Here is a 19199-nt window from a genome sequence, read left to right as displayed (position 1 = left end):
AAGCAGATTCTCTCTTAAGGCAGCTTAAGCATTTGAAAATTAAATTTTATATTGTCTAGACAAGCTATCTTGATAATATCTTTTCCAGAATTTCCTAGATTGTCTGTCTAGACCGCCCCAAATTCCCCCAGATGACTGCATAATCATCTTTCCTCTGACCACTTAAAAGACTCTGGAACAATATTTCCCAATATATTTGCCATGTAAATCAAGGCCATTGAGCTTCTGAAGGAGGACCTCTCTCCAAAGCTCTGAGATTCAGAATCTCAGGAAAATACCTGCATCCCAATATTCTACCTCAAAGGAGATTACAAGGGAAGTTTTATTTATTTTGGTGGTGGAAATGGCTTCCTCCACTTTCCTGGATAAGTGGCTTGGCTCCAGAACCTGTATCTTTCATTTCCCCTGCCCACCCATAAGAGAACAATGAATAGTTAATGAGTTATAAAGGAAATATGCTGTGAACTCTACTAAATAGCAATTTCAAGAAAAAAAAATCAGTATTTTTGGGAAAATGATACAAACATGGGAACAATAAATGGTATTTTAATTTAAATGGCCATCAAGATCATCTAAGTTTAAAATTTTTAAATGGAAGAATTTAAGATAAAGTTCAGAATCACCTAGTAACAATGAGAGCTCAGTGCGGTAATTTACAATATCTGATCAAGTGAGGTACAAGATGACAATTACTTACATGAAAGACGGTAACAGTGAGATGCAGATTTTTATTTTAAAAATGATAACATTCTTTCAGTACCTACTACCTATTGGACAATGTTAAACCCTCACAACAGCCATACATAAAACAGACACACAAAGAAAGTAAGTAGCTTATTCCGGATCAAGCATCTAGTACCAAGTGAGGTCAGACAAAAGTCCTCCACTCTAAGACACGGGACACTTGTTTAACAATGATGGGATTAGAACTCATTGAGTTTCTATAACAAAAAAAGTCAGTGGGTCATGCCCTTACTAGGAGGGTTGGAAGGCAGTTGGAGATAACAAGTCAACCTCTCATTTACAATATATGGACACTGAGGATAACAGGGGTTTTGTTCAGTTTTGTTTTACATAGTATGAGACAGAGTCTGAGATGTTAAATAATTCTTCCAGGGGTCCAAAGCTAGTGAGTTGTAGAACAAGATCAGAAGACAGATGTGACTTCACAGCCCATGTCTTTTCTATTAATCTGTGCTAGGAGCTCAGCTCTCTTGATTCCATTGCTCTGTCTGGACAGCATGATCCCTGACAGACTGAAAAAGTGCAATACGATGTGGAAGGAGTTCTCTAGAGCTTTCTCCAGAGTACAGAATAGTGGGGCAATTACCCCAGGCCTAACTGTTGGGGTGCCTGACTATAGGAACAGATGAGAAGAAAGCAAAGAGGGAGAGATTTCTCCAGGAGGTGCTGGAAGTCAAGCATACAAAGTCTCCTGGATCACGTGCAAGGAATTATTCCTAATTTCATCAATACGAAACAAGTAATTTAAGTAGAACTGCCTTTCCTTAAAGTTAGTTTTTACTTAAAACTCTTGGGTATGTCAGCAAGTATATTATACGTGCTTGTACGGGAAAGAAGGAGGAAGGATGCATCAGGGGGAACCGGCTGATGAGGAGCAAATACTTACACTGGTGAGGCCTTGGAAAAGTGTTTTCATCTTTCCAGGATCATCAGTTAAGTAATAATAATTGTGTTTGGTCTAGAAACCACATAGTCTCTAAGGTGTCTACAAAGATGTTATAGCACAGACTGTTTTGATTTCTAAACCTTTGGGCTGAAAGAACATTTTTGTATCACTTTAGGACACCTTAAGAAAATTTAGGGAGAGAATCTATAGTTACAGAGAAGTGGCTCACATGTGAATTATATTTTATCTTCAGGATTTCAAAAATATTGGAGAAATAAATCCTTTATTTGTTGAGTATCTCTGAATTCCAATTTGGAAGAAAATTCTGTCACAAATGATGCTCTCACCATTTGTTCTTTTTGGCATTTAGTGCCAAAAAATCATAAAAGGGCTTATAGTTGAAGGCTTACTGGTAAGCCCAATTCATGGAACCACTTTCAATATCCGTAACTTTTCCTTTCAGTATTTCCCTAATCTCTAGTGTTACTTAAACTTACCTAACTTTAATTACCTAACTAAAACATCTCTTATATTAAACCAATTAAAGAAACATTTCTTTTTCTTTTCCATACTGCCAACATTATAGCTCAAAATAGAGAAAGAAAGCTTAGTTGAGTAAGAACACAAATGTGAATAATTTAGGTCAAACATGAGATCAGACCATTGTGCACATGTATGGCATCCTTCCTTAATCCCTAGGCAGAAGAAAACAACTGGGGTGGCAGACACTTCTGGCGGAGGATGGAAATGGAGGGGAAAGCTGGCAATATACAAATGAAGGAGAAAACAGTACACATTCAGCCTGCTGACATCTGCTGCACATGCAAAATGGATTGGACTCTGTAATCCAGGGCAAAAGCAAATGCTTTCTTCCTTCCTTCCTCCTGTTCCATAGTTATCGTTGAGTGATGGTCTCATTCTTTTTGCATTCACAGATTAAAATTAATAACAGCATCTGAATTTGAAGTAGATCCCACTGAATAGCAAACCAGAAGCTAAATGAGCTGAAGAAATTAGTAATGAAGCATTTGAATAGGAAGGGGTCATGGACAAATACCAGTTTTTAAAAGCTAGCTTTAGTTTACCTCAGGATGATGTCCAATTTCAATGTAGGTGCAAATTGGATGAAAAGCCCCCGTTCCACAGGCGTACAAGTGAGTCTGATTATAAGCCTTAAGCACCTTGATGAAATTAGCACATTCTTTCTGTAAAACAAAAGGAAAACCAGTGAGTTCTAGCAGTCAGCATGGCTGAGGTATCCTCTAGGGTGCTAGGCATGCTTGAACAGATTTCTTTTCTTTTGTGTCTTTTTCACAACATCTTTAGGGCTTATTATCCTATTATTTGTTCATATTATCTAATGAAATAAACTATAAAAGCTCTTATCATTTGGGGGGGTAATAAAAGATTGTCTTCCATAACAGTTCATTAAAACTATCTGTAATTTATTTATATAAAAGTGGAATAAAGGTATAGATAATTGTTAATCACAGGTGACTTTTCTAGAGATGAGGGGAACAGGAAATGATATGATTAATTAAAGATTACTTAAAGCACACACTGATGAAATTTCTTTGCAAAAATAAGCTTTAAGTTTAGAATAGTAAAACAAAAATAAAAGATAATAAAGCTTTTTATTAAACATGAATTTTAAACATTAGTAGTAGCCAATAATGATGGGTGCCTGCCTTTAAACTTCAGTTCTGCTCACTAGTAACCTCTATAGAGTCTAAGAAAGTAAAGCTGCCTCCTCTCCAAAACATCATTTCAGCCTCAAAGACAATGCAGAGTATATTTCTATGAAATAGGGAAGATTAGTTAGAGTATTGAATGTCTGTAGGTGGAAAGATCTTTTATGGAGTGGCTATAATTAACAAATATTTTCAGGAGGTTCATGGACATCCTGAACCCATGAACCCATACATGCATTCCCTGCCCAATGAGCCACAAATCCCACAGGTAAGAATGCGTAGTTCTTAGGAGATATTCTAGTCATATCTTATTATTTATAGTTTAGATATACCTGCCATTGTATCTTCTGAAATAAAAGATCACTTGAAAAATAAAATGGAGAAAGGGGCACCTGGGTGGCTCAGTCAGTTGAGCATCCGACTTCAGCTCAGGTCATGATCTCACAAACAGTTTGTTGGTTCCCGCTACACATCAGGCTCTGTGCTGATAGCTCAGAGCCTGGAGCCTGCTTCAGATTCTGTGTCTCCCTCTTTCTCTGCCCTTCTCCTGCTCATGCTCTGTGTCTGTCTCTCTCTCTCTCAAAAATAAATGAACATTAAAAAAAAAATGTAATAAAAACAAATAAAATGGACAGAGCCATTTAAATCCTTTCTATATATTCTACCTGCACGTGCTGTGAAAGAAACTGTTTTTCTATAAACAAATAGGAATCTCAGCCTTTTGTCCTGTTGATGAAAGATTTGGGAGAAAAATCAGATAATCAGAATATAAACTGATAATTTTATTACCCAAAAAATCCAGAGCAGAAAAGACTTAGTTTTTGCAAAATATTTTCATTATTTTTTAAATGTTTATTTATTTATTTGAGAGCATGTGTGCACACACAAATGGGGGAGGGGCAGAGAGAGAGGGAGAGGGAGAATACCCAGCAGGCTCCATGCTGTCACCGCAGAGCCCAATGCAGGGCTTATCTCAGGAACCAAGAAATCATGACCTGAGCCAAAATCAAGAGCTGGGCCCTTACCTGACTGAGCCAGCCAAGCACCTCACAAAATTATTTTTAAATAGGTGAATCTATATCAATATTAAAAAGAAAAAAAAAAAAAGAAAAGAAAACCCAAACTGTCAAAATAGTTTCAAATAAAATGTTATGGTCTGTTAACCATATAAGGAATCTTAAAAATTACATACATATAAGTAGAAAGTATGAGTTCATCATGGAATACATAATATCCACTTTGAAAGTAGCCAAATGAAACTTCATCGAAAACTATTTTATTATTGATCATAGATTATCCTAAGTTTGTGTTTTACCTGTAAACATTTGGAAATAAGAACCAAATATGTAACTAGAAATGCAGATAAAGATGAAAAGCAGACTCCAATGTGAGCAAGGCTGGCAAATATAATAGAAGATAGTGTTGATCCCAGCACCTCAAAGCATGTAACGCTTCCAAATTCACTCTTTGTAACATGTGAATTTTCAAGTGAAAGCTCAGAATGCATTTGGACTTATGTGGTCAGTTGGTGTTTATAACTGAGGTGTTACAATGATGTAAGTACATTTCCACATGATGTTTGTATTCTGTGTTTGCAGCTGATAATTTTGGTCTTAATTCTATTGCCCCCATAGTAAGGAGCAGACAACCAAACTTAAGCAGAATAATTGTTATTTAAATTCACATAACTGCTTTCCATTACCACTGATTTTTCTGGGATGAAACCTAAGGGTGTCCTGTTAATATACTGCCCCAAAGATGAATGAGACCTATTTAAGGTAAAATATGTAACTTTCAAGTTATGACTCCTCATACTTTCTTAACATATGCTGAGTAGTTTAGGGAAGTAACTAAAATAAACATCTAATTTCTCCCACTGTTTTGCCACTTAAATCCTGACTCTTTGTCTGGTAAAGCAGTACAGCATATAAAATTAAGCTCTCAAATCGATTAATTTTAGAAGTTGCAATGAAGAAAAATTTCCTAACTTAAAGAGTATATGGATCTTACCCACATTTAATGGTACATCTTAGACGAAACAGATAGAGCCTAACTTCCAAGACTCTCAGCAACAAATTGCCCATTCTGCAACAGTTTCTCTCCTCCCAAGAGGCTAGGGCATGAATGTCTAGGCAGGGGAAAGAGGTTGTGCAGAGGGAAACATCTGATAAACTCATTTACAAATGAGGCCATTCATAAGTCTTACCCAAAGGATTTATTTGTACTTTAAAGAATATTCAGTCATTTGCAAAGAAGGCATTTTCAGGAAAATGTTTCACAGCACCCCATTTTTTGAAACATGTAGGTGGCCACATACTCTTCTTTTACATAAAGACAGCCATCCCTAATTGTGGACTCAGTATTATAGCATTCATGATTATAAATAACCAGTTCCGGCACCGTATGCTGAAACCAAGTAAATGGCTATGTATATACTGGTAAGCAAACGAATATTCTAATAAATAATAGTGGCAGAACCAGATGGACATCTTGTTCATTTTAGAAAAGAACAGGCTTCCAGTTTGCCTGCCATGCCTTAAAAGACACACATGCAATTCTGAATACAAATCCAAATTCTCTAATCCCATTAGTAACACCTAAGTGCATCCTAGAAATCTGAGAAGAGACCCTAGTTCTCTGGGACAACAATAAAAGGAAACATTTTATGAGCATGGATACTTGTAAAGACAAATGGAGACTCATGCCATCTCTGTAACTGTTTTCAGTCCTAAAATCAATAGGCTGGTGAGTTTATATCTCTTATAGACTGGGTAATTGATTAGCAATAATTAGTGGTTGAAAAACTCAGGGTTCTTAAAACTACAGAAGTGAGCCACACTGCATATCATAATTTTAGTTTGTTGTCTATTAACTATCAAAGAAGTATTACTATAGTACGACAGCTAGCCCTCTACAGAGCTGCTGGAAAAAAATGTCACAAGACTATAGCTGTGAAACCTGGCAAAGGGTTCTACTGAGAATACTGATAACAGACTCTATCTGTGCTACAAAGGGACTAGACCCACCCAATTGGCCTAAGGCCTGGAATGATCCCCTTCATTTCCCTAGTGAACTCTCCTAGTTGGCAGCAGGCTGTAATGTTGCCATGCCCCAGGGCTAGCTCAGCATTATTTTGAAAGGAAGGTTGATGCAAATAGAATGGAGAGAAATTTCTTAGGTTTACAGAATAGGTTAAGACATTTGAAATGAAACAAAGACAGTGAATGAAGTACTTTCAAAATTGGCTAAAAATAGCTGCATGGAAGCAGTGAATTAAAAGTACTGGACAGAGAAGAACCAAAAATGTGAAGAAGACATTGTTAGCAAGGATTGTTCTTTAAACAGAAAACCTACATAAAAGAGTATCAATTCTGTCATTCATTTGCCTTCACTCTCTAGCTTGTTGCTGCCAAGGTTTTTTTGTTTTTGTTTTTGTTTTTTGAATGTTCCAAAACAGGATACTCATTTTATTTGGAAGCAGCCTGGACATTCCTCTAAAAAAGAAGGAAGCGTGGCAGAAAAAGGAAACACACTTCACACATTTCTGTTCTAGGGAGACAGAAGAAGAGTGATTCTGACCTTTTCTTGAACCATGACGATTCTTAAAACTTAGAATGTAATGTACTTTTTGGCATTAAACTACTGCACTGCTTTGCTCAGCACCGGCGGATTTACAACGTAATAAAGAAAATGTAATCAGTTCAAAATGAATTCATTTTTCAAACCTTGATCCTTTTTGGAATTTAAGTTGATATACACAGACAAGTTTAGCAACAAGTTGGCTTCCCAAGAGTCAGGTAACCATACTGACCTCTTATTTTACTGAAATGTACTCCAGACCAACAGCATTATGAATTGTTAACTTTCCTAGAAGTAAAAGTAAGGGCAATAATAAACCAGTAAACCCCAAGGCTGCACCTGAAGAACAATGATTCATCATCCTAGTGACAAACCGTTCACACTTATTTTTTCAATGTTTCTAGTGCTTTCAGATTAAATTGATAGAGGAATTAAACAAAAGAGATATTAGCCTGGAAAAATAAATTAGAAAGAAAATGTCTACCCCCAGAAAAAAGATATAGGAGCCTAATGCACTGTGATTCAAAAACAAACATTACAAATATGTAGCACTGATTAGACTATGTTACGCAGACTTTTCCCGGACGGTTACAAAAATAAAGTCCATCCATCTGTCAAAACAACTGCTCCATGCATGAAAATTAAAACAGAATTGAGGTGTTTTTAACTAACTTCCGATAATTATACTTTCTACAAAAGAATGTAATTTACCTCCAATTCCAATTACCTCCTTGCATGTTCTTAAATTATGGATGGAGCAGTGAAATGTTACTCTAAATAAGAGAAAAATGGAGAGAAGGCTGTGAAGATGAACAATTTCTATTCAAATATATTCAGTTCATGATTAAATCTAACAACTTGTTCTGGTTCAAATAAAAATCCGCCCAAAATGAATGGGTATAGTGTAGTATTGCCTCAGGTCAGTGAACATTCATTTAGAAGAAAAAGTCTCTATGTAGTTTATGTAGAAATATTTTAATGTTTAATCTACCATCTGCGAAAGCAAAGGAATCCTTTTCCTATCATGATGGGTGGATACATTTCTGCATGAAAATCCATTAATAAGCTTAATTCCTGAAGTTAATCTGTTGACTTTCTTTTTCTCTGGTCAATTTATTTGGCAAGCTGGCTGAATACTAGAATCTTCGTGCCAAAGCAGTAATCCGTGAGATTGTTCCTGTCACTCACTTCATCCCTCTATGTAAGCTGTTTCATACTTATCTAGCAATAATATTTTCTCTTTTTTTTCTTTTAACACTATGCTATTACAGCTGTGACCTAATCATCCATAATCATGTCTTTCTAATACCTCGGCATTCATTAAAGGATGTTATATATCTCTTCTTCAAAGAGGCATAGGTAATAAAACTAAGACTTAACTGTGTTCTAATTATAATATTAACCATCTAATGTTGAATTTGTGACCTGGAATTGCTTAACATGCACCTTGTGATATGGTGAGTAGGCTGTTCTATCCATTTTGGGAGACATTTTCACCTTCATTATCAAGAAAAATGATGGACTAATAAAACCAACTGACCTGTTCACCTCAAAGCTTTGTTTTGTTGTGTTTTGATTTCAGAATTTTTTTTAAAACAATGATTCAACTAGGACAACAAAATTGGTGTCATTTCATGGCTAGTTATTTAAGAATGTAAGCCTAGTCATATTAACTGACCTATAACATCTTTAAACCTGTAACAGATGAAAATTAAATTTTAAAGTGACTTGAGTTATGTGACAGACTAAATGAAGACTCCTACACAAAGCTACCAAATCATTTTATGTAAATACTCATTTCTGTTAAGATGCCCCACTTGACTGACTTTTCACCTCAGGATTGACTGCTGTGAAGCTCTAGAAGTTACTTATGGACCAGAAAAACTGATAACATCTACATTTTAGCTTATATTTTCTTTCATATTGTGCTATCAATCTAATTATCACATTTGTATCATTCACTTGAGTTGTTTGATTGTAGGTGGTCCGTAAAAAAATAAACCTTCTTTATCTTATATTCAAATGAAAGCATACAATTATAAAGTATTATGTGAAACCAACTTAAAAATTTTCCTGCCAAGCCAGAAGAACTATTTAAGTAGTCAAAAATCCCTACTCTGATTTCAACCATACTATGTGGTTTCCAATTTTATGCAACATGTTGAGTACTTGGTGCTCATGCCTTACAGCAACTAAGTCCATGATTTACACCAAGTAGGTAGAGTTACAATCTAAAAAGGCTTCCTGTGGCACCAGGTTGGCTCTGTTGGTTAAGCTTCTGGCTTTGGCTCAGGTCATGATCTCGCAGTTCACAAGTTCGAGCCCTGCGTCGCATCGGGCTCTGTGCTGACAGCTCAGAGCCTAGAGCCTGCTTCGGATTCTGTGTCTCCCACTCTCTCTGCCCTTTGCCCACTCATGCTCTGTCTCTCTCTCCCTCTCTTTCTCAAAAATAAACATAAAAAAATTTTAAAGAGGCTTACTGTGGATAGAATTAGTTGGCATATTTATTCCTAACATATATACTTTCTCATAACAGAATCTAATACTCAAATAAGGGAGAAAAACTGCATCTTTAATTACGTATGATATATAGCCATGAGGAAGGAGAAATAAAAATGAAATCCACATTTTAAAGGAATGCTTGATTTCATTCACATATACCTCTCTTTTACCTTCTACCTTGTCTAACATGAAAAGTGAAAACATTTTTGGTTGGAGTCTTAATATCAAAAGTATTAAATGCTGTTAATTAATTAATAATATAAAATGTTCTCTTAATATATTTTCTAATATATGGAGATTCCTTAGCCATTTATAATACTCCATATATACTATATAATCTGTATATACTATAATGTTACATACACACATATACAGATATATGTGTGCATATATATTACATACATTAATTTTAGAAATAATTTCTGAATACAATGAAAATTTGGACCTTTAGAATTTTAAATTTTGATTATATGAATATTTAATAAAGATGTTAGTTTTTTAAAATAGATATTCAAACTTGAAAAGGTATTCTCAGAGAATTTAAGGAAAACATATAGGGGCATCTGGCTGGCTCAGTGAGAAGAGTATGTGACTCTTGATCTTGGGGTCATAAGCTTGAGCCCCATGTTGGGCACAGACAACATTTAAATTAAAAAATAAATTTAAAAAAACATATAGAGCAAAAGTAATGAATTAATAATAACAAAACAGAAATAGCATGGGGGTTTTAATATGATGCTTTAAAAGTCAGTCAGGGGGCGCCTGGGTGGCGCAGTCGGTTAAGCGTCCGACTTCAGCCAGGTCACGATCTCGCGGTCCGTGAGTTCGAGCCCCGCGTCAGGCTCTGGGCTGATGGCTCGGAGCCTGGAGCCTGTTTCCCATTCTGTGTCTCCCTCTCTCTCTGCCCCTCCCCCGTTCATGCTCTGTCTCTCTCTGTCCCAAAAATAAATTAAAAAAAAAATGTTGAAAAAAAAAAAATTAAAAAAAAAAAAAAGTCAGTCAGACATGGGTTAGAATTATTCAGGCAACATTTTTCATTTGCTGTGTGGCTATCAGAAAGTTACTTAGGATCTCTGAGTCACAGTCTCCTCAACTAAAAATGAGAATAGTGATATAGTAAAGTACTTACCATAATAACTTAGTACTTACTAAATAATCAGCTGGCTATAGTATTCTTTTTTTAAAAAAAAATAATGTTTATTTTTGAGAGAAAGAGAAAAACAGAGTGTGAGTGGAGGAGGGGCAGAGGGAGAGGGAGGGTGACAAAGAATCCAAAGCAGGCTCCAGGCTCCTAGCTGTTAGCACCAGACACAGGGCTTGAACCCATGAGTGGTGAGATCATGATCTGAGCCAAAGTCAGACGCTTAATTGACTGAGCCACCCAGGTGCCCCTAACTTATTCTTAATATAGGAAATCATCTGTTTATTTGATTTGAATATTTCCACCTATGCTCACCTCTCACGCCATTCACTATAGTGTGCAATACCTTTGGCAAGAACTCCATTATGAATTGTTCCTTCCTTTTAAGGACACATAAGGGAGTTTAAGCCCATACTTGAGGATAAGGAGAGGTGGATTTAGTAAAATTGGTATGGAATATTAAAAATATGTGCCCATTTTTGTTACAAAGGGAAATTACATGTTGTTCATTAGAATTTTCATAAAATTCCAGTCTTCCACGAGTGGAGGACTATAAGTTATAGTCACTCTTTCCATCAAAGTGGTAGATGGCATGAATCACTGTCAGTCAAACAGCAAATGCAGCAATTATTAAAAAGTTGTGGCAGAACTGTACTGTGTCACTTGAGATAAGCTGGAACTACAGTGTAGAATTCCCTTTTCCGTAAACTGGTTAAGATTGGCCATAAAGTATTTTGCATGAGATGTGCAAGGCAGAAGTTGAACTGCAACCATAAAAGTCCCAAAGTTGTTCTGATCTGCTGGCCACCATGTTAGCATTGGGCCTGCCCCTCCTGCACCCTCTACCAGATCTTATTTGCTAGCTTCTGTAAGATCTGGTCCTGGTACTTGTGCAGCTCCATAGCAAAAAGCATCAGCTTCTTCTGTAGGTCACCCAAGTCATCAAAGTTGGAAGTGGTGAAAGAGACACCAACTCTAGTTTGTCCTTGTGGGTCACAGTTTATCCTTGCGAGTTTCAGTTGGTCCTTGCTCTCCCCCACTTAATGTCAGCTTTTCTTCCCTAGTGCCAGTCCTGGTGACCCACAACAATGTCAGGCCCATCACCTGACTCAAGGGCAATAGATTCCAGAAATCCATGGATTTCTCCACCATCTTCCACAACTGTATAAGGTCAAGTCCCTGTTACAAAATCCTTTTTAACATTGCTCATACAAGTTCTGGCCTCTGATCAAATCCTAACATATAAAAGGCTATATATATAACTTACTACCATAAAACAGCTCATTGTGATATATTATAAGGGGAACATGGATCTGATCCATTTAAAAAGAAAAATACAACTTATTGGTTGATCATTCTGTTTCCAAATGCAAATGGTTATTCTTTTTAAAATGCATATTAAGACTTAGAATCAATAAGTTATACTAATTTTGGTATCTCTTTAAACACAATACCAAAAAAATATTTTGATTCACACACATGTACACACGTACATATATACACACAGGCAGTCTATATTTAATACGTTGTATAGCATATAGGATAGAGACTATAATATATTTAGTGTGCTTAGCACTCAATTTGAATGTGATTATGACAATCTCCAAGAGTGTTCTGTTCTAAATGCATAAAAGCTAAAAACAAAGTTTAAGATTCTCAGTCTCCTGAAATAGTGTCAATTTTTTAGATACTATAATTTTGCATCCTGTTTTCCTTACCACCCTTAAAAATGTGGTAAAGAAAACTATATAAAAATTAAATGATATAAAAAGAACTTTAGGAAAGTTTTGTGATGTCCGATAGACATAATGGCGATTTTTATTGCAACATGAACAAATCAAAGAAAAACAGTCAAAAGTTGACCATAACCTATTTGCCTTGAGACAGAACATATCCAAGAAAAATATTTCCAGAGTTCATGTTAGATCTATGACACGATGGTCAGCATACACATTGAAAATGAACAGAAATCTAAACCTTAAGATTAAGTGCATAGACAAACAATACCAAAGATGACCATGAGAAGCTACGTGTCAGTATGACCTGGAACACCTGCTAACTATGTAGTTAGAAAACCCCAGAGGAACTGTCCAAATCATTCTAATAAACCTTAGAAAGCATAAAATGCTTACTACACTCTAAAAGTATGTATACTGATATCTGCATGAAATACAGTGTCCAATCAAATCTAGATAACAGTTTGTCAACCAATGCCAAATATATGAATTTCACTTCAACCACTGAGGGAGGGAGCCAATTTAAAAAATATAATCTAAAATCTGTAAACTATCTTCAAGTTTTACATACTGTTCCTATTTTAAGTGCTAGCCTTACTTTGTAAGTGCATTTAAAATTTAATCCCGAACTCAAAAGATTACCAAAAAAACAAAACAAGAAACAAACCCTAAGTTTATATATATGAGACTCCATCCATAGCAATTCAAACACAATAATTACTGTCTTATTTTGCCATATTATAAGACACATTAATTCAAAATATGAATAAAATCTAGTTTCTAAAATATCTTTAATGCCAAAGCTTCATTTTTGATGCATCTTCTACCTAAGATACAAAACTGATTCTTCCAGTTGCTTTGAAAGGAAATGCATATCTTTTTTTAAGCCTATTTATTTATTTTGGGAGAGAAAATGTGTGTGCATGTGCACACAAGCAAGGGACGAACAGAGAGAGAGAGGGTAAGAAAGTTCCAAGCAGGCTCCATGCTGTCAGTACAGAGCTTGACAAGGGCTCAAACCCACGAACCATGAGATCATGACCTGAGGCAGTATCAAGGCGCTTAACCAACTGAGCTACCCAGGTGCACCAGGAAAATATGTATCCTATAACCAAATACGAGTTACAAAAATTAGTTAATAAAAGCAGTGCATTTAGAGCAGGTGGCATATACACTAAGTTCCCACTGAGTGTTAGTTTAGTCCACTTGTGTGGATATTTTTTTTCTTTTTTTATTGAAGCATAGAAGACACACAATGTTACATTAGTTTCAGGTATGTAACATAGTAATTCCAGAATTCTGTATGTTATACTAAGCTCACCTCAAGTGATCATTATTATTATTATTACTTCTGAATGCTGAATTTAAACTGTAATCACTTTGCTCAGTTTACCTGATATTGACCCCCAAGGAGAAGAACACATACATATGTGCATGTGCATAAAAATCTATGTTCATTTCTGTGGCTTTTATAAGACAAGATTTTCAATGTCTTTCACGAAAAATGAGTGGTCTGGGAGCGCCTGGGTGGCTCAGTCGGTCGAGCATCCGACTTTGGCTCAGGTCATGATCTCGCTGTCCATGAGTTTGAGCCCCACGTCGGGCTCTGTGCTGACAGCTCAGAGCCTGGAGACTGTTTCAGATACTGTGTCTCCCTCTCTCTCTGTCCCTCCCCCACTCACGCTCTGTCTCTTTCTCTCTCCACAAAAATACATAAACTTAAAAAAAATGAACACAGTGAACATAGTCTTTCATCATCTAAAATGCCTGCAGAAAATTATAACCAATATTGTCAAGAATTGTAAAGGGTCTATGATTTTTTTCTAACTTAGAAGATAACAAGTTATTCAAATACAGTTTCATTCATGCTGGCAGAATATACGTGGCTCTTGAATCAGAGACAAAGGACATTATTACCCACAAAAATAATAGTCATTGTACCAGCATTCCCAGGCTGATTCCCCAAGCTCCAATTCCTAGTGCACAGTATGAAGAGGATCTGGTGACAACCTTTACGTGCACTGAGTTGCATTACAGCAGAGAAGCCTTGGGTTAAGGGAACCTGAATATTTTATTATAGTCACAAGCATGCTTGCCATTATATATTGAGGGAGATGTTAGTTTACTGTACTGGATGGTAAGCATACCTGCCCTGTGCCCTGAGGGAGACACTACCTCTAACTGCTCAAGGCTTGCAAACCAGCCTTTTGTTTAAGAGGGAGACACTATGTTCCAAGTCTCTTCCCTATACAAATATCCTTTAAAATTTTCTGTAAAATGGCAGTTAGGGCCTCTATTCATCAGATATGCAGAATTATATGAAAGACCCATGAAAAAATATCTCCCAATGATTATACATCAAGGTTTTGAGATTTAATGAAGCCTTATGATTTCTGTAGAATTAGGAGGTAATTCAACCATCCATTTAAAAAAAAATTAAAATGCCTTGAATTCCTTAGAAGAAAATTTTTAAAAAATTAAAGTTGATGCCAACTTTGACCTTTAAAAAAAGGTCATATGTATCCTTAAAAAATGAAATTCACTCTAGAAAAGCAAATGAATTTCAATGACTAATGTGCATTTTGGACTGTACTGAAACTTAAGATTCATGTGTGGCTTCAAATTCTCCATTGCATTCACTTGGCAAAAAATAGTGTTGCTAAAGCCCTGTAATTTGAGCCATGATAAATTTGATAGACATGTTATAATACATCATAGCATTAAAAATGAATAACAACTAAGGACAAAAATATAAAAATAAATCCCTCAAGAATTGCAAAAATGTCCCAAAATTCAGGTGCATGACAATACGCTTTGAAATGTTTCCAACAATAGCGATGTTATGAGAATCTGCTTTTTTTTGTTCATCTCAGATGGTTGAAATTTTGATTTCCAATGATGTTCAAAATATTTCTAACAGTCATAAGGTTGCCATTTGGTTTTATTGAAACTTAGTGCAAAGAGAGATGGTTTAGTAGGATAAACAAAGAAGATACAGAGAGCTATTGATTCGAAACAGATTCTTTTACCAGCTTAGCATGTATTCAGTTTTCATTTGCAAAACAGGGTCAAGGAAGTTAATCCCTCAATAGAAATGTTATTGTGAATAACAGAGTGGATTTTAAGCACCAGGAAAAATATCAAAAATGAAAGTAAAGGTGAATAATAGCAGTCAGAATAGAGATATCTGGATTGCATTTATCTTCTTATTCAGGGACTCTGTCCAATAATATTCTATGTATTTTTTTTTCAAATTACAACTCTCAAGTTACAACAATGGAAAAGTTCACAAGCATTTCACTCCCCTAATATAGAAATGCCCCAACAACATAAAAGTGTAGATAAAGCCTGCTACACTAAGAAAGCGTATTAGGAATATAGCCGGTATATTCACTTCCACAAAAGGAAAACAAAAATAAATTTAGAGTAATGTTGTCAGAAATGTCATTACCAGCAGTCTAAGACCCATTCATATTCTCTTTCTCCCTTGATCTACACATATATGTAGAAAGAAAGGAAATATAAATGTCTCTCAGGATGCAGATTCCTTCTTTACCACAAAGTCCATCTTTGTGGATAGCTGGCTTGAATTCCAGCTGCTGATTTAACATATGTGTTTGATACAAAACTGAGCCATGAGAAACGATGGTGTGTATCTTTTCAGCTGCCTGGCAGGATAGGAAAGGGTTCAATTTTCTGTATGATGCTACACTCAGCAAACTATGTAGGTTCAGGAACTATGGATGTACAGGAACTATGAATGTTCAATCTAGTGGCATATCCTGACTATCCAGGTGGCTGTGTTGTCTTAACCATCTTACCCAGAATTAAGAATGACCCACTTTCAAGGTATATATATCTGAAATATATATTATATATCATATATATATATATATATATATATATATATATATATATATCTGGCTGGCTGATACATATTATATATCATATATATATAATATGTATCAGCCAGTGCCTTTGCCTTACTTTGCCTATCGTACTCTTACATCTAAATCCAATACTGAGAAGACAGCACTTCCTCCAGGAAGGTTTGTTTAAAGGAGCTTTATTTCTAGAGGACTTCTTAAGAAAACACTAAAACCAGAGGGAAACAGTAAACTCAGATCCTAGAAACCATGGAGAGCATTCAGGCAGGTCATTAGTTTACTTTTCTATAAATGTTCAGGTCAGTTCCTATTTTGGTTACAATTCTATCTTGGAGTCCCAATGGCTGCAAAAACTACTAAGCCTCATTCCTGTGGCTTTCAGCATCACAAGAATTCTTTGAAAGGAATTATTGTCCATATGTCACAGCTGACTATTATTTACTCAAGATACAGTGCAGAATTTCTATCAAACCATCCATGTCACTTCAAAAATCAGGTACTGGATGTAAATTCTTAAAAACTCTTTACTGTTAGTATTTCTTGCTAAGTGATTAAGAAATTATTGGTAAAAATACCAAAGCTATTTTGTTATGTTTATCAGGGAAAAATGTTAAAAATCCAGGAAGCCTACTAATTGCTATTTTTCTAAAATCATGTATTAGGGAAGAAATGGAAAAATGCATTTATATATTAAAATTCAAAAATAATGAATAAATGGCACATATTTTATTTAAATGAAATATATATGTAAATTAAGTTACATAAATGAGGTTATCTGAAAAGAAATTTTAATAAAATGCATTTGAAATGCACAAAATATATTTTGAATAATAGGTCAATGAAAAGCATTATTAAAGGAATAAGATGGGTTACCAGAAAAATAGTAAGAAATCTATTTTCCTATTTGAATATATTGTTGTTGACAGCTAGAGGAAAAATACATTTTTAACCAAAATATATGAAAACTGTTACATTTTTATTTTATCAAATAAGTGCTAAGAAAGAGAAAACAAAATATGCTGGAATTGAACTGCTATAATTTAACAGAAGATAAAGGAATAACCAAAACACAAACACTTTATCATGTTACATTAATTAGTTGACTTTTAAAAAGATTAGTATGGCTAATATTACCATATCATTAAACCTTCAAAAATTTAAATATCTCAATGCACACATAATTACCTATCTCTACCATAATTTATGGAGTATGACTTGTAAGTCTTCAGAATGTTTCTTACAAAGTGCTATGAAATGATCACGTGCAATTAATACCTTGTATCCAACTTAGCAAACTCTATATGTCTTAGTTCCTTTCAATTTAGTTCTATGAAAACCACAGCATTTTCAATAAGCCTGGAAAATAAAATAAAGTTGCCTTTCTTAGAGAGGAAACCTCTGAGGTCATAATTAGGGTTACCCTTATGGCACTATGCAGATCATGACTTTATTGCACCTGCTGAACTAACTGCATCTGTGTTAACACCAGAATCCCTTGGTGTTTAGTACTTATACCAAAGTGGGAGGGGAGGGAAGGAAGAAGAGGAGGGAAGGGCAGATGAGAGGAGAGCCATAAAAGATAAGGGAAATACAGTGAGGTGAATTTTGGAAACCACAAACACTAAAGATTATGTGCTATCTTAGTAAATGAGTAAGCTGATTCAATCACTATATCAAATACACTCAGTACTTGCCTATAGTGCTTATTATAAATGCTTATTATAAAATCCAGATAATTTGTCAGATAAGTATCATATTATCTTCAATTTCAAAATTGAATTGAATTCAGAATAGTGTAACACTACAGTGATCATGATCTTTAAAGAGGATCAAATTAATTTCATGAATGATGTTTTTGCTAAGAAATTGCCTAAGCAACTCTATTACATGTACCAGGGACACTAATAATAGTTAATATAAATTTTGTACAATGCATTATAGCCTATGCAATAATTTCATTTGTGATTGAGTCTTACAGGAATGCTGTGAGCTGGTTGTTACTACGTCCACACCCTTGATGCGACCAGAATAGGTAAAGTATTTATTAGTCCTTTACTGTTTCTGTGTGTTAGCAGGCAAATTCAAATCCATATATGCCACATGACGCCAAAAACTTCATCAGAAGCACAGACATTCTGATCTCAACTTCTAGCATAGTACTCAAAATGTTCTAAAATTATGGATGAAAAGGCTTTGAATGAATATTCTGAATCACTGTATTTTCTGATCAAGAAAATGGAAGTAGTGATACCCACCTCATAAAGTTGTCATTAAAATTACATTTACAAAATAGCATTTAAATCATCATAGTACTTGACACAGGAAAGATTCTCAATAATTATACGTATTCATGTCTTCACTTGTTAAACTTCAACAGAAATGGAAAGAGTCTGTTTTTAAAAGTCACAGGTGCATACTGGTAAAATCTCTACTTCTATCCATCCTTAGTTAATACCACATTGAAATCTTTCAAAATAATCTGTTAATGGTAAGCATGGCATTTTAACGTTAATAATGTTTTGTGTATTCAGTTATGGGTTTTTTTGCCTTAGACTTACGAAGTATTTTCTTCTTTTAAATAATTTTCACAAAAACTCTTAAACGTGTTTCTCCCAATTGTAAAACATGTAATGTCTCATTTAATGGATAAAATAATAAAGCACTCCAGAAATCAGAATACTTGCATAAGTACAGTTAATGAGTCATTGGGGGTTTCAACATAACATTCCTGACTTCTCTGGACTCCTACACCATTGTTTTTTTCTCTTTACTCCTTTCCAATAGTCCTAACATAAGTATCAACTTGGGACAGTTTAATATTTGACAGAACACACTTTTTTTTTTTTTTTAATGTTCATTTATTTTTGAGAAAGAGAGACAGACAGAGCATGAGCAGGGGAGGGGCAGAGAGAGAGGGAGACACAGAATGTGAAGCAGATTCCAGGCTCTGAGCTGTCAGCAAAGAGACCGACGTGGGGCTCAAATTCACGTTATTGAATTTGAGGGATGGGGCTCATTCATTCAGGTTATGAG

At 35.2% G+C, this 19199-nt stretch overlaps 1 protein-coding gene across 4 annotated transcripts in view; it reads right to left on the bottom strand.

Annotated features, from left to right (window-relative positions):
• Positions 1 to 19199, bottom strand: part of SEMA3A (semaphorin 3A) — a 467035-nt gene that overhangs the window by 128658 nt on the left and 319178 nt on the right. For all 4 annotated transcript variants that reach the window (XM_058725246.1, XM_058725245.1, XM_058725248.1 and 1 more), the window contains one exon: positions 2716 to 2835. In XM_058725246.1, coding sequence (XP_058581229.1) covers positions 2716 to 2835 — 120 coding nt within the window. The remainder of the gene's footprint in view (positions 1 to 2715; positions 2836 to 19199) is intronic.

This window comes from Neofelis nebulosa, chromosome 4 (assembly GCF_028018385.1).
Source record: "Neofelis nebulosa isolate mNeoNeb1 chromosome 4, mNeoNeb1.pri, whole genome shotgun sequence".
Taxonomy (NCBI): domain Eukaryota; kingdom Metazoa; phylum Chordata; class Mammalia; order Carnivora; family Felidae; genus Neofelis; species Neofelis nebulosa.
Note: the sequence above shows the minus strand (reverse complement) of the source record. Positions and strands in the feature narration are given on the sequence as shown.